The sequence below is a fragment of the Phoxinus phoxinus genome (genome assembly GCF_949152265.1).
Source record: "Phoxinus phoxinus genome assembly, chromosome: 3".
NCBI classification, from domain to species: Eukaryota; Metazoa; Chordata; class Actinopteri; order Cypriniformes; family Leuciscidae; genus Phoxinus; species Phoxinus phoxinus.
Genome location: NC_136878.1, coordinates 10,219,178 through 10,238,322, shown reverse-complemented (window position 1 = coordinate 10,238,322; position 19,145 = coordinate 10,219,178). Strand labels below are relative to the sequence as shown.

At 37.2% G+C, this 19,145-nt stretch overlaps 1 protein-coding gene and 1 long non-coding RNA gene across 4 annotated transcripts; both read right to left on the bottom strand.

The window, feature by feature from the left end:
- Nucleotides 1-343: 343 nt before the first annotated feature.
- Nucleotides 344-5,384, bottom strand: LOC306995514 (uncharacterized protein). 3 transcript variants are annotated; one of them, XM_079607178.1, is made up of 8 exons: nucleotides 5,064-5,384; nucleotides 4,235-4,560; nucleotides 3,698-3,870; nucleotides 2,338-2,437; nucleotides 1,896-2,223; nucleotides 1,637-1,793; nucleotides 1,339-1,466; nucleotides 344-1,253 (listed from the first exon to the last, which is right to left on the bottom strand). In XM_079607178.1, exons 4-8 carry the CDS (start codon nucleotides 2,364-2,366, stop codon nucleotides 987-989), a joined length of 909 nt encoding a protein of 302 aa, XP_079463304.1. In that variant the 5' UTR covers nucleotides 2,367-2,437; nucleotides 3,698-3,870; nucleotides 4,235-4,560; nucleotides 5,064-5,384; the 3' UTR covers nucleotides 344-986. The 3 variants fall into 3 exon arrangements, with proteins under 3 accessions (XP_079463304.1, XP_079463305.1, XP_079463306.1); XM_079607179.1 differs by lacking the exons at nucleotides 4,235-4,560; nucleotides 5,064-5,384 and having other exon boundaries at nucleotides 3,698-3,931; XM_079607180.1 differs by lacking the exons at nucleotides 3,698-3,870; nucleotides 4,235-4,560; nucleotides 5,064-5,384 and adding an exon at nucleotides 2,929-3,146.
- Nucleotides 5,385-8,440: 3,056 nt separating this feature from the next.
- Nucleotides 8,441-12,215, bottom strand: LOC306995655. Its single transcript, XR_013796909.1, has 3 exons — nucleotides 11,932-12,215; nucleotides 9,154-9,262; nucleotides 8,441-9,031 (listed from the first exon to the last, which is right to left on the bottom strand). It is a non-coding gene; the product is annotated as an uncharacterized lncRNA (long non-coding RNA).
- Between the last annotated feature and the right edge of the window lie 6,930 nt (nucleotides 12,216-19,145).

The following is a 19,145-nucleotide window of genomic DNA, read 5'->3' as shown; positions in this document are numbered from 1 at the left end:
ATTTATGACGTATGGAAAAAAAAAAGTCATAGTGACTTCCCTGATTACAGCAATTTCAATTATTATTACCGTTATTGTACACTCTTAAAACAAATGTGTTGAAAACAACACAACATGTGTCGTTTTCAACACATGTTCTGAGTGTGCTCAGGGACAACACATATTGTGTTAAAATGCAACACAGAATATGTGTTATGAAAATACACAGACAAATGTGTTATTTAGTTAACACATTAATGTGTCATTTTTGTAAACCTCTAACACAACTGTGTGTTAGATTTATTTTATTATAAAATATTATTGAAAAAGCTAGATCAGAATACAATATGTACAGTTGAAATCACACTGAAGCATTGAATACGGTTCACATACTGTTTATTTTGTATTTTTTCACATGGAATTCATACTGTAAAAAATGATGTTGATAAAAAAATAAGCATTTCAAAACAATCATATAAACAATCATATAAAACATCCATTAAACACTTTAAATAAGTTGTTAACAACAACATATATCAAATATTTTAAAACTCATCTGTTAGGTACTGTAAAATACATGTCAAATAGAACAAAGTCTGAAATAATTTCCAAAACAAGACCAAACTTTCTCAGCTTGTTCTCAAATATAACAACAAACAGAAATATACGAATGAACTTAAAAATTGTAGTCAAATAAATAAGTGTGTCCTGACTCTACGGTAGGGCTTGAATTAGAGTGAGCTCTGCTAAGATGTTTAGAAAATGAATTAAAACTATGATATGTTCTGGGGCAACCATTTTGACTACAGATTAATGTTAGGTTTTGGCTATCAGAGAGTGCATGTACTTCCCTTAAATGCCAAATCAACTGTTTTGTTTGGACAAAAATATTTTGCAAGCACTTTGGACAGGTATACATGGTCTGTTTCAATTAGGCACGAGACTTTAACTTGGCAATCAATTCCATAACCTTTGATCGTTTGCAAGTGGACTGGGACAAAGGCAGGTCATATACATAAAAAAAAAAAAAAAGAGAAAACTGAAGACAGTTGGCATGGATATTGAAGATTACACAGCCAGTAGAATTTGAAAAGTTTGTCTACAGCACAAGTGAGGTTTTCAACATCAAGTGGAAAAGCAAAAGAATCATTCTTTGCCACAATTACATACTGGGCTTCATGTCCTGGAGAGCCGATGGAAACCAGCTGCGGTTGTGTTGACTTTAGAGACCCGTTCATGCCTTCTCGAAGCAAAGACGTCACAATGGTACCAGCCTATAGAAATGAAACAATGAAAAGCATCAGAAAATGTTGTTGCATGTGACATTGCAACTTTATAAAAAGCTAACACAATGCATACCGGCACCACTTCCAACAAGTAGGAGAGAGCAGAATTGACACAGCATTTACTGCCAGCGACGCTTCTCCCAGATGCCGTGGGTGGAAGAAGATGAATGAGGATCCTTAACATAGTGTGACACAGCTCATCTTGATGGAGTAAAGATGCAGGTCACAAGCAAAAGATTAAAAACAAAATTCTATTTGAAATGATTACCTTTAAATCATGAATTGAATGATAAAATGTACGTGTCATTTTCACATAAACCCAATTTAGAAATGTGTGCACATGCCACAGAAATAAAAGAAGAAAATCTTACCATCCTGCTGATTGTCAGCTTTCTCCAATAAGTGTCTGATGTCTGTTTTTTTCTCAAAGGATGCTATTTCCTTGAGTTTTGGGATAATCGTCCCCTCCCATTTCTTGATAAACATGTCTTCTTTCCCATCTGTCATCTTGGAAAATGCAATGTCCAGCTGCAGTGCATAAAACAGAAACAAAGAAATTATTAATATTAACAAATTATAAAACACAACCTTTGTGTAAAGTTCTCTGCAGCTTAGTTTAACATGTATTACCAAGGCTGGCATGTCCAGAAATCTGGGATATTCCTTGAAGATTTGACCAACAGTTGGCGATTTCTCCGTTATCCATCTTCTTCGGTAAATGAAGGTTTGGTCAATTGCAGTCTTTATTGACGATGAGTTCTCTGGTGAGGGTCGTATCCTCTTTATCAAGGTCAACCACTCAGTCGGCACTGCTTCATCAACAATCGGCAGAGAAGGTTGGTCTGTAGAAAGACGTCGTTTCAAATTGTAGCTCCGCTGGCTCTGTTGAAGTTTCCGCCTGAGGTTCCGTAGTCTCATTTCTATAAATCCACTGTGATGGCCCATCAAAAAAATGCTCCTGACATGAGAAATGGACAAATAAAAAGTTGGACTCAAGTATGCTTTTGCAGTTTGTATACGCAGTGCCAAGTAATTTCATACTCATAAAATTATCATGTAAAAACATCCTTACATGTCCTTCATTTTCACCGAATGGGACATTAATCCTTAATGAGGGGAACAGTGACACAATCTCCTTCACTAGTGCCATCTTTTCTGTACCTGATGGATAGCTAAAAAAAAGGGACAATACAAGCATATACATGCAGAAACTCTTATAATACAAACATTGACATGCACACAAATAAATTCCCACTTTGATTAATACATTGATACTCTAGAACAGTGTTTCCCAAACCTCTCCTGAAGGACCACCAACACTTCACGTTTTCTTTGTCTCCCTATTGAAACACACCTAATTCAACTCATTAACCCATGTGATAGGGAGACATAGAAAACGTGCAGTGTTGGTGGTCCTTCAGGAGAGGTTTGGGAAACACTGTTCTAGACCAGTGATGGGCAAACTCGACCCTTCCAGGCCACTGTCCGGCAGAGTTTAGCTCAATCCTAATCAAACACTCCTGAACTAGCTAATCAATCTCTTCATGATTACTAGAAGGCTAAAGCCAGGTGGGTTTTATCAGGGTTAAGTTAAATTCTGCAGGACAGTAGCTGCGTTTACATGGACCCTTATAATCGGACTAAAAAACCTTCATGTAAACACCTTAATCGATCTGATTGAGCTCGATCCGATTGGAATTTCTATTGGATTGAAAGGGAAATTTGAAAGTTTATTCCTTTTGTAATCCGATCGAGAGAGCAAGTAAACACTTGATCAGATCGAAAACCGAAACTGAAAGGACTGCGCATGTGCAATGACGTAGAAATAGCGTAATGATGTTGAAATAGTGTAATGACGTATGATGCATGGAACGCGCTGTTCTTTCTGTTGAATAAAGTGTCATCTAAATGATTGTCCTGTTATTCTAAAATTCTCATTTCACACAGCGTCTGTGAAGTGGAGCAGGACAGCATCCCACCAGTGCTCGTTTCAGACTCTCATCCACAGATACTGGTTTTGGGCACTGGGTTTTACTGCGTGATAAATATAAGCAAAACGATTCATATGCTCATTGTCTCCAAATCATGATCAGAGACAGATTAATATTAAGTCTGCTGTTTAAAACAAATAAAGAACCAATAGAGGAGAATAGTTATTAGTGAACAGCGGCAGTATATTCGTGCAGTCTGCACATGTCAAAAAAATCAATTCCAATTTGAAGTTTGTGACATAAACGTGCACATCAACGCGATTACTTTATTATCATTCAAGTAAACACCGTTTTCGGATTATAAAAAATATTTATATAAAAATATAAAAATGACGGATTCGCCGTCAATCCGATTATAAGGGTCCATGTAAACACAGCTAGTGTTATTTGATGTTATTAATAACTTATGAGTGCAACGCTGTTAAACAGTTATATACTCACAATCCATGCTTTTCTACAAGGTCACTCACTGCCACTTTAACAAGTAACTTTCTCGAAGAAATTGACAGTGTCTTTGTGTCTTCATGTTCTCTCAGGATTGTAGGGGCTTTTTCTTAGAGCAGTGTCAGCAGACCGGTTGTGGTGACAATCCGGCTTACATCTGTTGAATGAAACTAAGAAAAAAAAAATACAATTGAAATGTTCAACGCATTCTCATCCTAGGGCGTCATATACATATACACGTTTGACATTTGGTCTACATCCAACGCACATGGCACCCTTTAGCGTCAATGTGACACACACAGAGCTTTGTTCGGTTATGGTTGGGTTTGGGTCTGGGGTAGGGTCAGGGTCAGACCGCTAGGAGGCGCCTTCTGGCCCATATCTATCTGCGTCTCATATTGACGCTAAAGGGTGCCATGTGCGTTGGATGTAGACGATATGTCAAAAGCGTCAGTATATGACGCCTTGGGATGAGATCGGGCTGAAATGTTTACTTTGACAATTGTAAATAGGAAGAGTGAAAACATGACTCACCAGTAATGACTCAACTCTTTCATCTAATGGATCCTGTGTGGTACTAGCAGTATAAAATATTTGGAATTTGTCAAGCTCCTTCAGTTCTGAATTAACATCGATGTCAATAAATTCTTGAAAATCTGCGTCAAATCTCAGTAACTTATTCGATCAATAGATACTTGTTGAGAGAGCTCAGTTTTGGCTGAGTTAATCAGTTCTCCAACACTTCCAACTGTGAATAGTTTTCTCCATGTTTCCTTCCCGTCTATGAAGACAGTCGCGAGAACTCTGTGCAAAATGGTTAGAGTAACGTTAAACGTGAGTTGACCCTCGTCTTCCATTACCTAGATAAAAGATATAATAACACCATATTATAAAGCCGTAATCATACAAGAGTCATAATTTAATAATGAGAAAATGTAAACGTTATGTGTATCGTTTTATCAATACATTTTATATAGGCAGTGACAAGCAAGGTAACGTTAGCACAAAGTGGCGCGCTTTTTTAAACCACACAACACAATAGTTTTTGGTAAAATGACTGTTAGGAGTTCAAACTGCCATGTATATTAACTAAGTCATTTTACAACAATTATTAGCAGTCATACACAATAAATAAATACCTAAACAGCTTTGCAAAGCGTAAGAGCTCGCTTGCTTTTTGATGCTAAGTTAACGTAAGGTTAGTTAATGCTAACACACAAAACCAATTCGGCTACGTAACATGAAAACGGCATAAAAACGTTTAAAACAAACAAATTATGTTTCCTGGACAATTAACACAACTCTTTCTCATGCTAGGTGGAGAACAAATTATTATTTTACACGTTTAATTATATTCACTCACCTGAGGCAGACAGACGCATTTCTGAAGACTGGTTAGGTGTCGGTTGGAAAAGAACGCCACTGCGCATGCGCAGCAAGATCATTCGCGTAGTCCAAAGTTATTTTCCCCCAGCGAGTTAAAATGTTTTATTCACATTTGCAACATGATAAATAAATCCAATCATTAAAGTTGACATCGTCCGTGGAGTATTTGCAACAGAATATGTGCCTTTTATATACACATACTACTAATTGTGTTTAACACAGTAATTGTGTAAACAGTTGAGCACAATATTTACACATCATGTGTCTGTAGTAACACAAAATGTGTTACAAATCATTTTACACATATTTTGTGTTTATTTTTAACACATCAATTTTAAGAGTGTAGCAAATTTCCCAGGAAGTGATGATTTTGTTCTCTTGAACACATGGGATGGAAACGGTGCTCTATTCGTAATTTTTGTATGCGATATTCCAATTTTGCGCAAAAATTTTGGATAGGTAATGTAGACAGTGATCTCCCACATGATAGTTAGGAACACATATTAGCAAACATTGCAAAAAACGTTTAATGACTATCATTGCGAACACCCCAAAACTAAAAACAAAAAAACAAAACAACAGCTGAAACATTCCTCCTATATTAAATCTTATTATTAATTGAAAAGGATAGCAAACATTACCTCGACATTGCTAGCGTGATGTTCCTCCGGTTGAGTGACAGGAACTCACACAACAATCACTTCTGCATCAACCCTGTATCAAGAACACAATATTAACAGCTCACAAATGATCCCTTGTTTGATCTGGGGTTGCCATCCCACAAACCACTATGCCACACCACACCATTTTATGTATCTTATAGTGTGAATAAAGGGTGACTGAGTCATAACAAAAGTTGCCTGCAAGCTATCAGATAAAGAAAACAGTTTTGAGGTTTCTTTACCCTAGTCCATCCAGTCCACTGAGCTCCACTGGAACATTTCATCTCCATTCACCTGCAGCCATCCTCACATTAGCCAGCATCTGAGTTTCGAGGTCATTTGATTTGTGGTCCACTCTGGTGGAGCTAATGTTTTCTAGATGGCCTTATAAAACGCAGATCGCTCGTGGCTCCGTTACCGTGGATACCCACGGCCTCCGATATGTCACTCTCTGCTGCTTCGGCTTCACGGAGCAGCCTGACAAAACAACCTTTGGAAATGTCAACATGTTAAAGCTGCACGGTTCCAGACGAGCAAGGCCAGGTGTGTCAAACACCATTAGTTTTAATCCTATTTGCTGTGAATCTTCACTTGGAAGAAAAATAATGTATATCTGTCTCGGCCCATCAGCTGTGTGCAGGTCTCTGTTTTCCAGGAGACCTTTTCTGCTGCCAAGAGGCAAAACCGACTTTGAGTTGTTAAGCTCTGAGGAGTTAAGCTGGCTTCAAAATGGGTAAAGGTACTTTTTTTCTCAAAGGCTATTTCTTGCTTCAAAAAAATCCCTCCTTTAGCTTAGGCACCTGCATAACAAAAATCTTTTCTGTCATTGTGAAGGTTCGAACAAGTGGAGTAAACCTCCTTGACCCTTGTCTCTTGCATATATTCATTGGATCTATTGTGCCGCAAACTAAATGGTCTTTTCCTTTTCGACAATTTATGCCACTGTTTTGGTAACTAAGAAACCTCAATTTGAAAATATCTCTCTAAAATCTCTTTAATTCCAACTTTCGGTAAACAAGTAAAGCCTTGGCATCGAGAACAAACACTGACTGCAGTGCATGTTTTTTGCTAGTTTATGAATAACAGGATTTCTCTATCAACATCCTCTTTGACAGCTCGCACAGCAGCCAACAGACGTGCTACGCCACTTCTTCCCTTAACTACAATAGAGAGATTACCACAACGGTCTCATTTCTCCTTCCTCGGGGGAGGTTGGTTTTCTCTGAGGATAAGTCGCTATGGGGCCCCAGAGCAGCAATATAGCTGCTAAAACTTCAACAGAGAGATAGCAATGTTTGTACATCCAGAGAGATATCATTTTGATTATGCCGGTACATATTTTGTGCAACATTTCGAACAACAAATGCTAGAGCGACTCCAGTCAGGTAGAAAGGTAGAGTTTGTTCAGTTCTATCATGACAACTCTCTGAAGATTTTTTTTGCATGGTAATGGATATGACAATGTTAATGTATTTGGTCTTGGTGGAATAGATTGCTATGCTGCTGCTGTTGATTATTGCTACTGCAAATACATACACAGATACACTGCTGTGAGTATGTAAAACATACTGCTGCTGCACAAATAGCATATATATATATATATAAAAACCCATAGCAGATCTATACAGGTGGAGCTGGGGAAGGTGTAGGGCTGTAACGATACAGCAAACCCACGATTCGGTTCGTATCCCGATTTCTGACCCACGATTCGATACAAACCGCGATTCTTGCGAGGAGGGAGGATTTTAAAAGCCAAATAAATAAATAAATAAATAGCTAAAGCTATAACTCTGTTTTCTTGTAACAAAATACTTTTGAAAAACAAACAGAACTATACTCCATTGTGGAGATGATTCGAGCATGTTAAAAAGAAATTCTGAGGTAACCGAGGCTTACTGTCTGTGCTGTAAACCACAAATAATATATTGCCTATTCATGACCCGCATCTCAAGCGCAGGAATAACGCTTGCCACAAAGTGAACGCGCATAGAGAAATGCACACTTCCTACGAATTAGCCTAAGCAGCCATTTCTTAATGTTTTGAATTAACGTTAAATCAAGTAAAAGTATTTCAAGCTTTCTATATAAGTTTCGATTCGTTTATGAGGTGAGTTCCAGTTCACGCGCGCGCCGGTGCCACACACACACACACACACACACACACATACAAGCAAACACCGCGCGCTTTGCTCACTTGCTTGTGTGTGTGTGTGTGTGTGTGTGTGTGTGTGTGTGTGTGTGTGTGTGTGTGTGTGTGTGTGTGTGTGTGTGTGTGTGTGTGTGTGTGTCTGCTCGCGCGTGTGGGGGAGAGGTGCGATTTTTGAATAATAATCAAATGATACCCAGCGATCTTCGAATATTATTTTTGCTTGAAATTCCCATACCTAATATGTAAAAGACCCCGTCACAGCCCTAGGATCTATTCTGGACGAGAAAGATAAGTCTGGGAAGGGTGTCTATCGCGATCTGCCTTCTCACACCGCGATACAGGTTCGTGGATCTGAGTGTCGCGATTTCGGTTTAATATCGTAAATCGTTACAGCCCTAGGAAGGTGGAGGGATTCAGAGGAACTCAAACTACTATAGTGAATGCTAAACAGCCGTTTAAATGTTGAGCAGCCAGCTCATTGGCTGCAGATGCAACATGAACCAATCAGCTTGTGCCAAGTAATTAACACTGTGTCTAGAGTTTCATGAGAGAACTTGTCATTTTTAATTGCTTAGATCAGACCTCTAAAAACAGGGTCCAAGATACATGTTTTTTTTTCTGTTTCAGCCTCTTCCCTGAAGACACAACCTCAGACTGCACAGATGTTCAGCTAAAAATCATAACATAGAGAGGTGAATGTGATGTTGTGGTCTGCATCCTCCCTTTGAGCTTTCACCGCAGGAGTGCTTCCTGTTACATCTGTGATCTATACTAGTTGACTGCATAGCTAACAACTTCTCTAATTGCCCATATCGAGAATAATCTTTTCCCATAGTGTGAGCACCAGATGGTTGTTTGAAGATCCAACCTACCAGAGAGAAGGGAGTTAATACCTTTGGACCACAGGCATAGACTGAAGCACATGGAGCTTATTGGTATTAAAATAAATGTTTTGGTGGAGGCAGTCTACAGTAGTGGGTGGGTAGCTCAAAGGTCACTGGTTTGATCCTGGGTACAGGTGACTCATGGAATGGAGAATTACTGTAACACCCATTACCGTTTTTGCCCTGAGCAAAGCACTTAACCCTAGGTTGCTGCACGGGGAGTGTAACAGCAATTAGTGTTGAGTGAGTCCTGCAATAAAAGATAATGAACAAGCATGTGCTAGATGTAAGCAAAGTAGCCAAGAATGCTCAAGCATATATTTCTCAAATGAATAGTTTATCCCAAAAATGTAAATGCTTTCATTTACTCACCCTCAATCCATTTGACATTCTTTGTTCCTTGAAACACAAAAATGTTAAGAATCTACAGGCTTCTCTTTTCCATTCAATGAAAGTGAAAGCTCGCAGGAGCCCTCAAGCTCTAAAAAGAACAAAAGAGCATCTTAAAAGTAGTCTATATTGCTCATATACCATTTGATAACTAAAAAAACAAAATAAACATACTAAACTCATTCTATCTATACCATAACATCTGGTGCCTCTGAAATTCTGAATGTGTTAATGCAGGTTTCATATAAACAACTGTTCAAAATTTTGGGGTCAGAAAGATGGGATGCATTACATTTTGGCTCAGAAAATAAATGCCTTTAAATGTTCTATTTATTAGAGAATCTTGATGCATCACATATACTTGAGCAGCAAATCAGCATACAGTATTAGAATAACTTCTGAAGGATCATGTGATACTGAGGACTGGACTAATGATGCTGAAAAATAGGCTACATTTTAAAATGTATTTAAAAAGAAAACAGTTATGATATTTCACAATATTACTGAGAAAAGAAGAAAGATGCAGTGCAACTTTCAAAGATGTTGCGCATGTTTGCTTTAAAAAAGAAACACAGATGAAAGCAAAACCATTTTCTGTGTGAAACTGCTTCAAAAGTGCTTGATGGGGGTAATTCTCAATTAGTATACCATGGCCTTAACCTGTTAAAGCAACACTAAGGAAGATTTTTTTATCTTAAAATAATGTTGCCAAAATCATTTCAGTGGTTCATCAAGTCGTAACAGGGTGAAAGGCACTTATGCCTCCACTTTGCTTTATCTGCTATAACCACACTATGTAAGATTGCAAGATTGGGTCACGTTTCTGTAGTTCTAATGAGACTAAATTTGACTAGCTTTATATCCTACTTCGCTGCCCTACGAGGCCACTCCCAAGCCACGCCTACCGGTAAGAGCGTAGTTAAACAACAAGGCTATGCTACTATGAGTCTTCGTGACAAGTCTGCCCGGGATTTCGAGATCGCCAAAAATGTCCGGGATTCGGCATTTTTGCGTTCTACAGTCGGCAGTCGCCATTCATTATGTTTACTATGGCGAGCAGGACTAACCTGACGGCCGCGGGAGAACGACGCGAGGCCGGTGGCGTGATTATCTGTGAGACGCACCGGTCTCGCATCTCTCACGGAGGAGCGGGAATTTTCTTAGCAATGTTAAAACGCACATTAACCCATCACTTGTTTAGCGTTCATGTAAACACTACATTCAGATTCACCAATCGGAATGAATCCAGTTAGATTGAAACAAAAGGTGTGCATGTAAACAATGAATGGCGACTGCAGAATCCCAGACATTTTGGACGATCTCGACGCCCGGACATGTCCGGGAAAAAGAGGATGGTAACCCTACTTCTCAGCTTTCTCCACAGAATAAGAACCTGTTAGCTTAGCTTCCAAATAAAAGATGGCTGACACTATTTGTACATTCTGTGAGTGAGATCCCACCCTCTATGGGTGGGTTGAAAACATGCGGATCTAGCGCCTTCTACTGGCAGTAGTTTTTAGCCTCTGCCCAAAAAATTACGATTTTTGCGTCATCGGAGGATTTTTTTACAGACAAAAAATACATAAATCTCTTGTCTCAGGGGGATATGAGGGAGGGAAGCACGGTCATTTGAAAATACTACAGGTTTTCTACTGATACAAAGCTTAATGCTAAATCCTGAAGTATCCCTTTAAGGTAAACTCAAACTCAAAGAGTTGTAGACCTCCACTTTTCTAAGGCCGTTTACACAGTTGTAGATCTCTTATGGAGAGCTTGAAGTGTCAGTTTGCAGGCAGTTTTTTATTTGAGGGCAAAAAGATTAATACTGTTGTAGATTTCTGTCTCTATCTATTTTTCCAGTTGTGCTGTCAATCACTGTAATGGATGTTGAGATGAAAAGCCAGGGATGAAAAACAAAACACGAGGGAAATGGTTATTATTATTAACTTAAAGCTGACATGAGCCATTTTCCTTCAGAAACAGATTCCAATAAAAAACAACAACATATATCCTTCAAATGGAATGGATTATACACTCACCTTGTGGCAGAGTAAATCAAATGTGAAATATCATACTTTTCTGCAAGTTAAACAAATAGCCCACTGATTGAAATGCAACACTTGGGAATGTATTGCCTTGCAAACTAATTTAAACACTATGCAGTCACGCTGTTGCCAGCATTGTCAGAAGAATTCTGATGTAGAATGTGTCTGCAACTTTCAGTGAACACAGAATTGTTTATGCAAGCAAGACACAACACATTTCTTCATATTGAAATGGGAGGGCTGATTGCTACAGTCAAAAGTATTTGTTAGATGCTGAATGTTTCATAAGCACAAGCCAAAATTAACATATTCATCATGACAAAAAGTCATGGCAATTACAGAGGCACAGGGGGAGAGGGGGTAGTTCTGTTGCTTTCAAGTTTAGACATTCATGCATTCTATTTGAATACTATTCATACCTCACATTCCATAATTAATCTAATCATAATTAGTAGTAATGTTAATTGTTTATCAAAATGAACTAACGTTACCTACTGTGGTGGCAGTAGCTACCGTGGTACAGTGGTCTCAGATGGGATAAAGTAACGTAGGCCTAGACGGCTAAAAGTAGTACCCAACTGAACTATTGTATTTACATAGGCCTACATAACGTTAGTCTACTCTAGTCAATGTAGGCTAACTTATATGTCACACGTACGGTAATGTCACGGCAACGGTATTTTGATACTCTTTTTTTATCAGAAAATTATTTTACCTGCAGTCAAAGTCGCTCACTTACAAGTTCCACGTACGCTAAGGTGTTGAATTTCAAAGACATTCTTCATAATAACGATAGGGGTTGTTCTTTCTACGGCTTGTTTGTGAACCGATTCAGACCGTTTTGGAAAATACTTTGAAAAGAACCGCCGCCTCACAAGAGTGCTTCATTTGCAAATTCGCTGTATTTTTGAGGCAGTGTCCTGTTCAAAAGAATCAGACTGAATTACAAACCGATTCAACCCTTTATGATCTATGGTTATGATGGATTCATTGAAAAGAACCGACTCGGCTCGCAAGTCTGATTCATTCACGAATCTGGCTGGCAGTTAGAGTTCTCAGAACAACAGAGTTGTTACCGTGAGTAAATCAAATGTGAAATATCATACTTTTCTGCAAGTTAAACAAATAGCCCACTGATTGAAATGCAACACTTGGGAATGTATTGCCTTGCAAACTAATTTAAACACTATGCAGTCACGCTGTTGCCAGCATTGTCAGAAGAATTCTGATGTAGAATGTGTCTGCAACTTTCAGTGAACGTTATTATGAAGATCACGGCCGGCGTGTTATTTGCTGAAATGTTTCGAGGGGGAATTATGTTCAAGTCGGTAGGCCGATAGGTAGGTGAGCTCCCTCGTCATATAAAGATTTATCAGTAAAACTGTGGCCTTTTGAGTTGATAAGACCTGCCCAGTGTCCGCCTTTGAAGAATTCTTAACAACTCGTTGGTTTTTCCAAATGAAACTTACTCCACTGAATCTAATGTGGATCTTCACCTTAAATACAAAAAAATACAAAAAAACAACAACAACTATAGGGATCAATTGATAATTTGTCAAATATAATATTGTGCATTTTTATTATTTTTTTATCAGGCAAGCTTTGTCAGTTTGTTTAATGCGCATGCTCATTATAAGAGCCTTAAAAAAAAGCGGAAAATGTGTGATGTTATACATATTGTCAGATTCTATACCTGATTTAAACATGCGTTTTAGACGTAGCTAGAGATTTAAAGATTTTGGTATTTCCCCACGTGGGTCACTGGCTGTACTGTCTTGGATTTGATCTTTTATTTTTTTGTCTATATAGAGCGTTTAACCATATTATTTGCTACATGATTTAAACGTAGCAAAAAATATATTTTTAAATATTATTCTGATATTCTAAGGATTCTGCATGAAAAACAGATTGTCGTCATAATTTTTGAACTGGATGTTTGAATGTGTGTATTATAATAAAGCAGAACAGCAGATGGCAGCAAATACTTACACTCCCATCTCTAAGACTCTCTGGCCTTGCTCATCTTCAAATTGTATCCCAGGATAAGACTCCTTTTAGCCACCTTTTTTAATTTTTTTATTTTTGATTAAATTTTGGAGAAATTATAGATTCATCCAATAAGGTTAACATAAGCCACTTTTTTTCTGTTCTTATTCTTTATCCTGCAGCTGCTGTTGATGGAGTCTCTTTTTGAACTTCGCCTGATGAGATGACTTTACTTCAAGAAAATCTCATCAAAGCAGAGACCCCCACCCTCATATCAAGCTGTGAAATATGCTTGAAGATGAGTGAGTGTGCATATGTGTGTGTTGGTAAGATTAATCTCTTCTTTAGCGTCTTGACTCATCTCCCCCGCCTTTCTTCTGTGAGATGCACTGATTCACCCTGGATCACATTACATGAAGCCATATACAGTAGTTTCTCTAATCAGAGATGATTCAAAGTAACCGATGGTCCATATTGGAACCAAGCTAGTGGTTATAGATAATCAGATATTGTGACCGACCTGGTGAATATTTTCTTCACTCATGCCAGATACATCCACCAGCCTGAGTTCACGGTCACCATTATAAAAAAAACAAATTCATTTTTCATGTGAACGCATATTATCACACGTGTGCACATGTGAGAGGCTTGGAGCATGTTATGTTTATTCGTTTTTGTTTTGTATGTGATCACATACTCAAAAGCGGCTTGTAATTTCAAGTATTCAGCTGCAAAGAATAATGTTAAATAATACTTAATACATATTTACAAAAATGATTATGCTAAATACAATGCTAAATAATATGTAAAGTCTATTTACATTTATTTTAAAGTAATTTTGAATTCACATTAATTTGAGGAATTATATTCATATTAATCAAAATGGTCATTGTACAGATGCAAATAATAAAACTAAATAATACTCAATAAATAGTTACAAAATAATGCTAATGCTAGATTTGAACATTCTAAAACCCACACAAAAATCATGTGATTTTTTCTTAATATGTACAATTCATGAGATATTTCCATGTAGATAAAAATGATCTTGTTTCTTTTCCTCCAGAAAAGCCCAGATCTAAAGGAGCTGGTGTTTTTCACCTCTGCATCACCTTCTTTACCTCAGCATCAGTAGAGAGTGGCACTGTCTCAGACAGGGTTGACCAGACCCCCAATGGGTGACTGACTGAATGAGTCCACTCAGTTCATATCAGGAGAGAGACACTGACTGCATTCGCTGACAGCTTCCTTTCGAGAATATACAGTATGTCAGGATGTCAAAGCTTCCCTTTCTGGGTACTGTGTACATATGTGTGACTTTACATGTGACTTTTCCACATCACAATGTGTCAAGGCTGTGCTAGTCATGCTATTTGTATGTCAGTGTGTGCCCATGTTACTTTGCACATGTTCCTGCATTGGCATGCCATGGTGCATTGCAGTTTATATGCAAATGGATATTGACAGCATGATGCAATGTGTATTTGCCTTTCTGTATATCCGTGTGTGTTTCTCAAGCGCATATATGGAACTTCTGAAGGTCAGTGTTAATGAACAATGCACTGAGGTGTTGTTAATCTCTATAAATTGGTTAATGCTACATTAATGTCATGCTTGTCATTTATTGATTTTCAGGATATTAATGGTGGAACAACGTTAATTAAGAATTCCCACAAGGTATGAATTAAAAGGTCTCGAAGCGGCCCACAGTACTCCAGACATGCTTCATCATGACAAGCGATTTGATGGATGAAGTCTGGGAAATGGACTTCACGAGGACAATTAAGAGGGTAGGAGATCCTCTGAAATGTCTATACAGTCGAAAGCATTTTGCATACAGCAGCCTCATAATTATCTGTGACGAGAAATCTTATGGATGCCCGAGTATGTTTATTATAAAAATGTAACACTTATCTAAGATTGTGGTGAGCTAAAATTATAATTTACACTATACTGTTCAAAAGTCTGGGGTCCATACGATTTTTTAAAAGAAAATATGGTAACACTTTACAATAGTACAATAGTAATTATTAACTAACTTGAACTAACAATGAGCAATACATTTGTTACAGTATTTATTAATCTTTGTTCATGCTAGTAAATAGAAATCCATCTGTTCATTGATTGTTCATGTTAGTTTACAGTGCATTCACTAATGTTAACACATACAACTTTTGATTTTAAAAATGTATTAGTAAATGTTGAAATTAAATAAGATTAATAAATGCTGTAGAAGTATTGTTCATTCTTAGTTCATGTTAACTAAAGTTAACCAATGTTGACTAATACAATATTATTGTAAAATGTTACCGAAAATACTTGGGTATAATACTTGGGTATAATAAATGAATAATAAGTAATCAAAAGTGACAGTAAAGACTTTGCTACAAAAAAATGATAATTTAATCTTCCTATTCATTATTCATTACATTATTCATTATTTAGCACATGTAAATAACATGATATATATATATATATATATATATATATAATGGTTGATACTGCTGTTTTCAACATTGATAATAATACAAAATATATTTTATTATAATATAATAAAATAGAAAAGAAACAGTTATTTTAAATTGTAATAATGTTTTACAATATTACTGTTATTATTGTTTTTACTTTTATGCACACTTGGAGCATCAATTGGCCAATCAAATTAAAGGGCTGGAAATAACTTCTATAGTGTGTGTGTTATATATCACCAAAGATCATTTTATTTCAAAATTTGATTCAGAGTCAGAGATTCAAAGAGTCAGAGTGAAACTTTGCATGCTGATCCTGTTGTTGATTGGGATTTTCATTTTAAACGAATGTTATAATATATAGTTTTGTCAGAAGTAGAGATCCCAGTGCTGTTTTGAGACTAAGAAGAGCTTTGGAATGTCTCATAACCTTTTGCAACCTTGTTCGATCACACGTAGGACCCTGGACCTGGCAGTCACACTGAAGAACGCTGCTTAATGGTGTGTGAATCCATACAGGGCAGGTGCTGACACAAGTCACCTTGAAACATTGACCCTCAGGTAACAAAAATCCCCTTGAGTGCTGGGTTGATGCATGTTCCCCTAACATCTGTGATATCTATGCTATATTAAATAGGCTGAACACGTACAGTAAGGCATGTATTTCACAAAGAACAACACTGTGTATTTCCAACCTTTATTTGGCTATATGATGATTGAATCCAGACAAGGTTGGAGTTAAAATCACAGTCACCATGGTTACAGAACGACTCTGACCCTCCTCTCTCCTGACAGGGTCTGTAATGATATGCTGATGCATTCTGGGTAATAGGAAGAGGGCCCTGTTAGAGAATAAGGTGGTGCACCCTTGAGATTGAAAATCAAATTCTGTCCTGAACCCTTAAACAAATTGATTCCTTAACCTGGCTCACTTGTGAGATATGTCGTATTGAATAATAAAAGATCAGTATCGCAGACTGACATTTTGGAAGGAGGAAACCTTCGGCTAAAAGCCATTGATGTTTTGCCAAAGTTACAATCACAATCGTTTGCACTGTAGCAGCAAAACATCAAGGGTTTATGAGGTATAAATGCATGAGTATGATATTAGTGCTGTAGATTTTACTGTATATACTGTAATGTGTGGTCATATTTGTGTTGTGTTCTGTTAAAAGGATACACAGACCTGAAATAAATCGCGGTTTGTTGAGGAGAGGTCTGCTATGTTACGATTTTAAGTGTTCGCATTTATGGCTCTACATAATGCCGTATAAAGACGTGAATATCTTCTGGATGTGGGTACAGTTTCAAAAGTACATATAGGAAACTGGTAGATTCTAGTTTTAGAACACTACAGAGATTGAGTCTTGATTCTTGTCAGTATTGCAGAAAAGAACATTACTTTCAAAGTGCTGAGGCTTTCCTTTTGCTTTTCCCTGTATACCTGGCCCAGTTTCATCTACGGATTACAGACAAATTAAAGCTCGCTCTTACATTGCACACAAACATGGGCGAAATGCCACATAATAAATTACCATCTCAATTAAAAGTGACGGTGTAGCTTATTTTAAACCACAAAATGAATGGTAACTCGTTTGTGGAGTGGAGAAATAAGTAATGCTATAAAAACGACAAAAATACTTGATGATTATGTTACGCTTTTTATTGTATGTTTTAATTGTGGAAACTATTAGTTAGTTATTATGATAAAATGGGTGTTTTGGTCTGCTATAGCACAGAAATTCTTCACTTAAAATTCTGATTCAGTTTTTCCACAAATCACGGTGTTGAAATGTGTCCAGTTCAACCTTCAACCCTGTTTTCCGAGTTGTTTTTGTTTAATTTATGGGAAATATAAGTTTGGTTATAAATTTGGTAGTCCATTTTAATTTAGACTAATTTTCAACCCTGTTACTTGTTACAGGATATGAATATAAGAATATAAGAATATGTTTTTTATGTTGTTGGGTTTTATTTATTTATTTTGATGGGCTATTACTAAGGGTTTGAAGGGCTTTTAGAAGATATAAGCATTCAAAACTTACAGTCTCTCACTTCCGCCAATTTGGATCAGTGGCTACGTTTACATGCAACCAAATAATCCATTACTAATTGGATTGACGGCTCAGTCATACTGAAAATCCTTCATGTAAAACACCTTAATCGATCCGATCCGATTTAAAGGTGTGGTTTATTATTTTTCTAATCCGATCGAGAGAACATGTAAACACTTGATGGGGTTGAAAACCGAAACAGGAAAGGACTGCGCATGTGCAATGACGTATGACGGAGCTGCAGTTGTTGTTAAATAACTCGTGTTTTTCCAAATTTCTCCCATGCCACAATCTAAATTGTCTGATGAAATTTTATGAACTTTTGATTATAAAGAAAGATAATTACTTAATTTCTTGCTTCAAGCCCTATTCTGAACTCCATTCAAGGGAAGTGCCAATTCTACTTAAATTCTGGGAAAGATCCTACTAAAGTAACACATTATATGCAAAGAGCTGCCAGGACACATGTGTCTCTGGCATTAGCAGTCTCATCGAGACAAATCTGCCACCTTAGATTTGGTCATGTCAAGATGACACGAGTATCCCATGGAGAAATGTGAGGATTCCCGATAGGATGGAACCAGGGTTGTCACACATGCTCCATGTCTTGCCAACTCACATCACATGTCCCCATTTAGTGGTGTCAAACTGCACGGCATATGTGACATCAGGCTTTGGACAGTAGTTTCAAAATGTCAGTAAGATGTCTGTTGGATTAAGTTAATATTCAAAAGGAATGGTCCAGCTGAATCCAAGCTCCAGTCCAGCTTCATTGATTTCATCAGTGACATGCTTGCTGATCTCCACAGGATTGTAAAATAATTCCCTAGTTTTGTTTACAATAAATGGAAGTCTATATGGAGCATTGCACTATAGGGAAAATGTGAATATATACACCATTTTTAAAGTACATAAGATTTCAATATGCATTATACTAGTTAGTGTAACGATTTACAAACTATGTTGTACTTCACCCACAATAATTAATCTGTAATGCAAAATGTGTGAATGCAGAGGCTTCTAGCTATGCACTCTCCGTATCACACATGCATATATGTTGTTTCAAAAGGCTCTATAGTGAGTGTTAATGTTAAAAGTTTTCCTATACTGTCAAATATCTCTTTCAGGCCAAATACACAACAGATAATGTGCACTGCTTGCTTGCAATACATTAGCCAATCATTCATATCTGCTTATGCATTCTTTTCAGGATTATGTGATGACTAAGACATTCATCAAATGAAAAGGTGCCATGTACAAGTCTTTTTCACAGTCTTTTGATCAGCTTAATGTGTCCTTGCTAAATAATGGCACAAATGCTATCAGTAGAGCTTAATTTATATTGAAACTGGAAAATTATTTTAAAGATGGAGAAAGTACATCCAGATAGTATATCCTGAATAAGATTTGTTTTTATAAGA

Excerpts from the sequence above, each read along its gene's own strand:
- LOC306995514 (XM_079607178.1), bottom strand. The coding sequence starts at position 2,366 with ATGTCCCATTCGGTGAAAATGAAGGACAT. Across the intron at positions 2,224-2,337 it reads TCGGTGAAAATGAAGGACAT|GAGCATTTTTTTGATGGGCC; the intron begins GTAAGGATGTTT and ends TTCTCATGTCAG. Across the intron at positions 1,254-1,338 it reads ACTTGTTGGAAGTGGTGCCG|GCTGGTACCATTGTGACGTC; the intron begins GTATGCATTGTG and ends TCATTTCTATAG.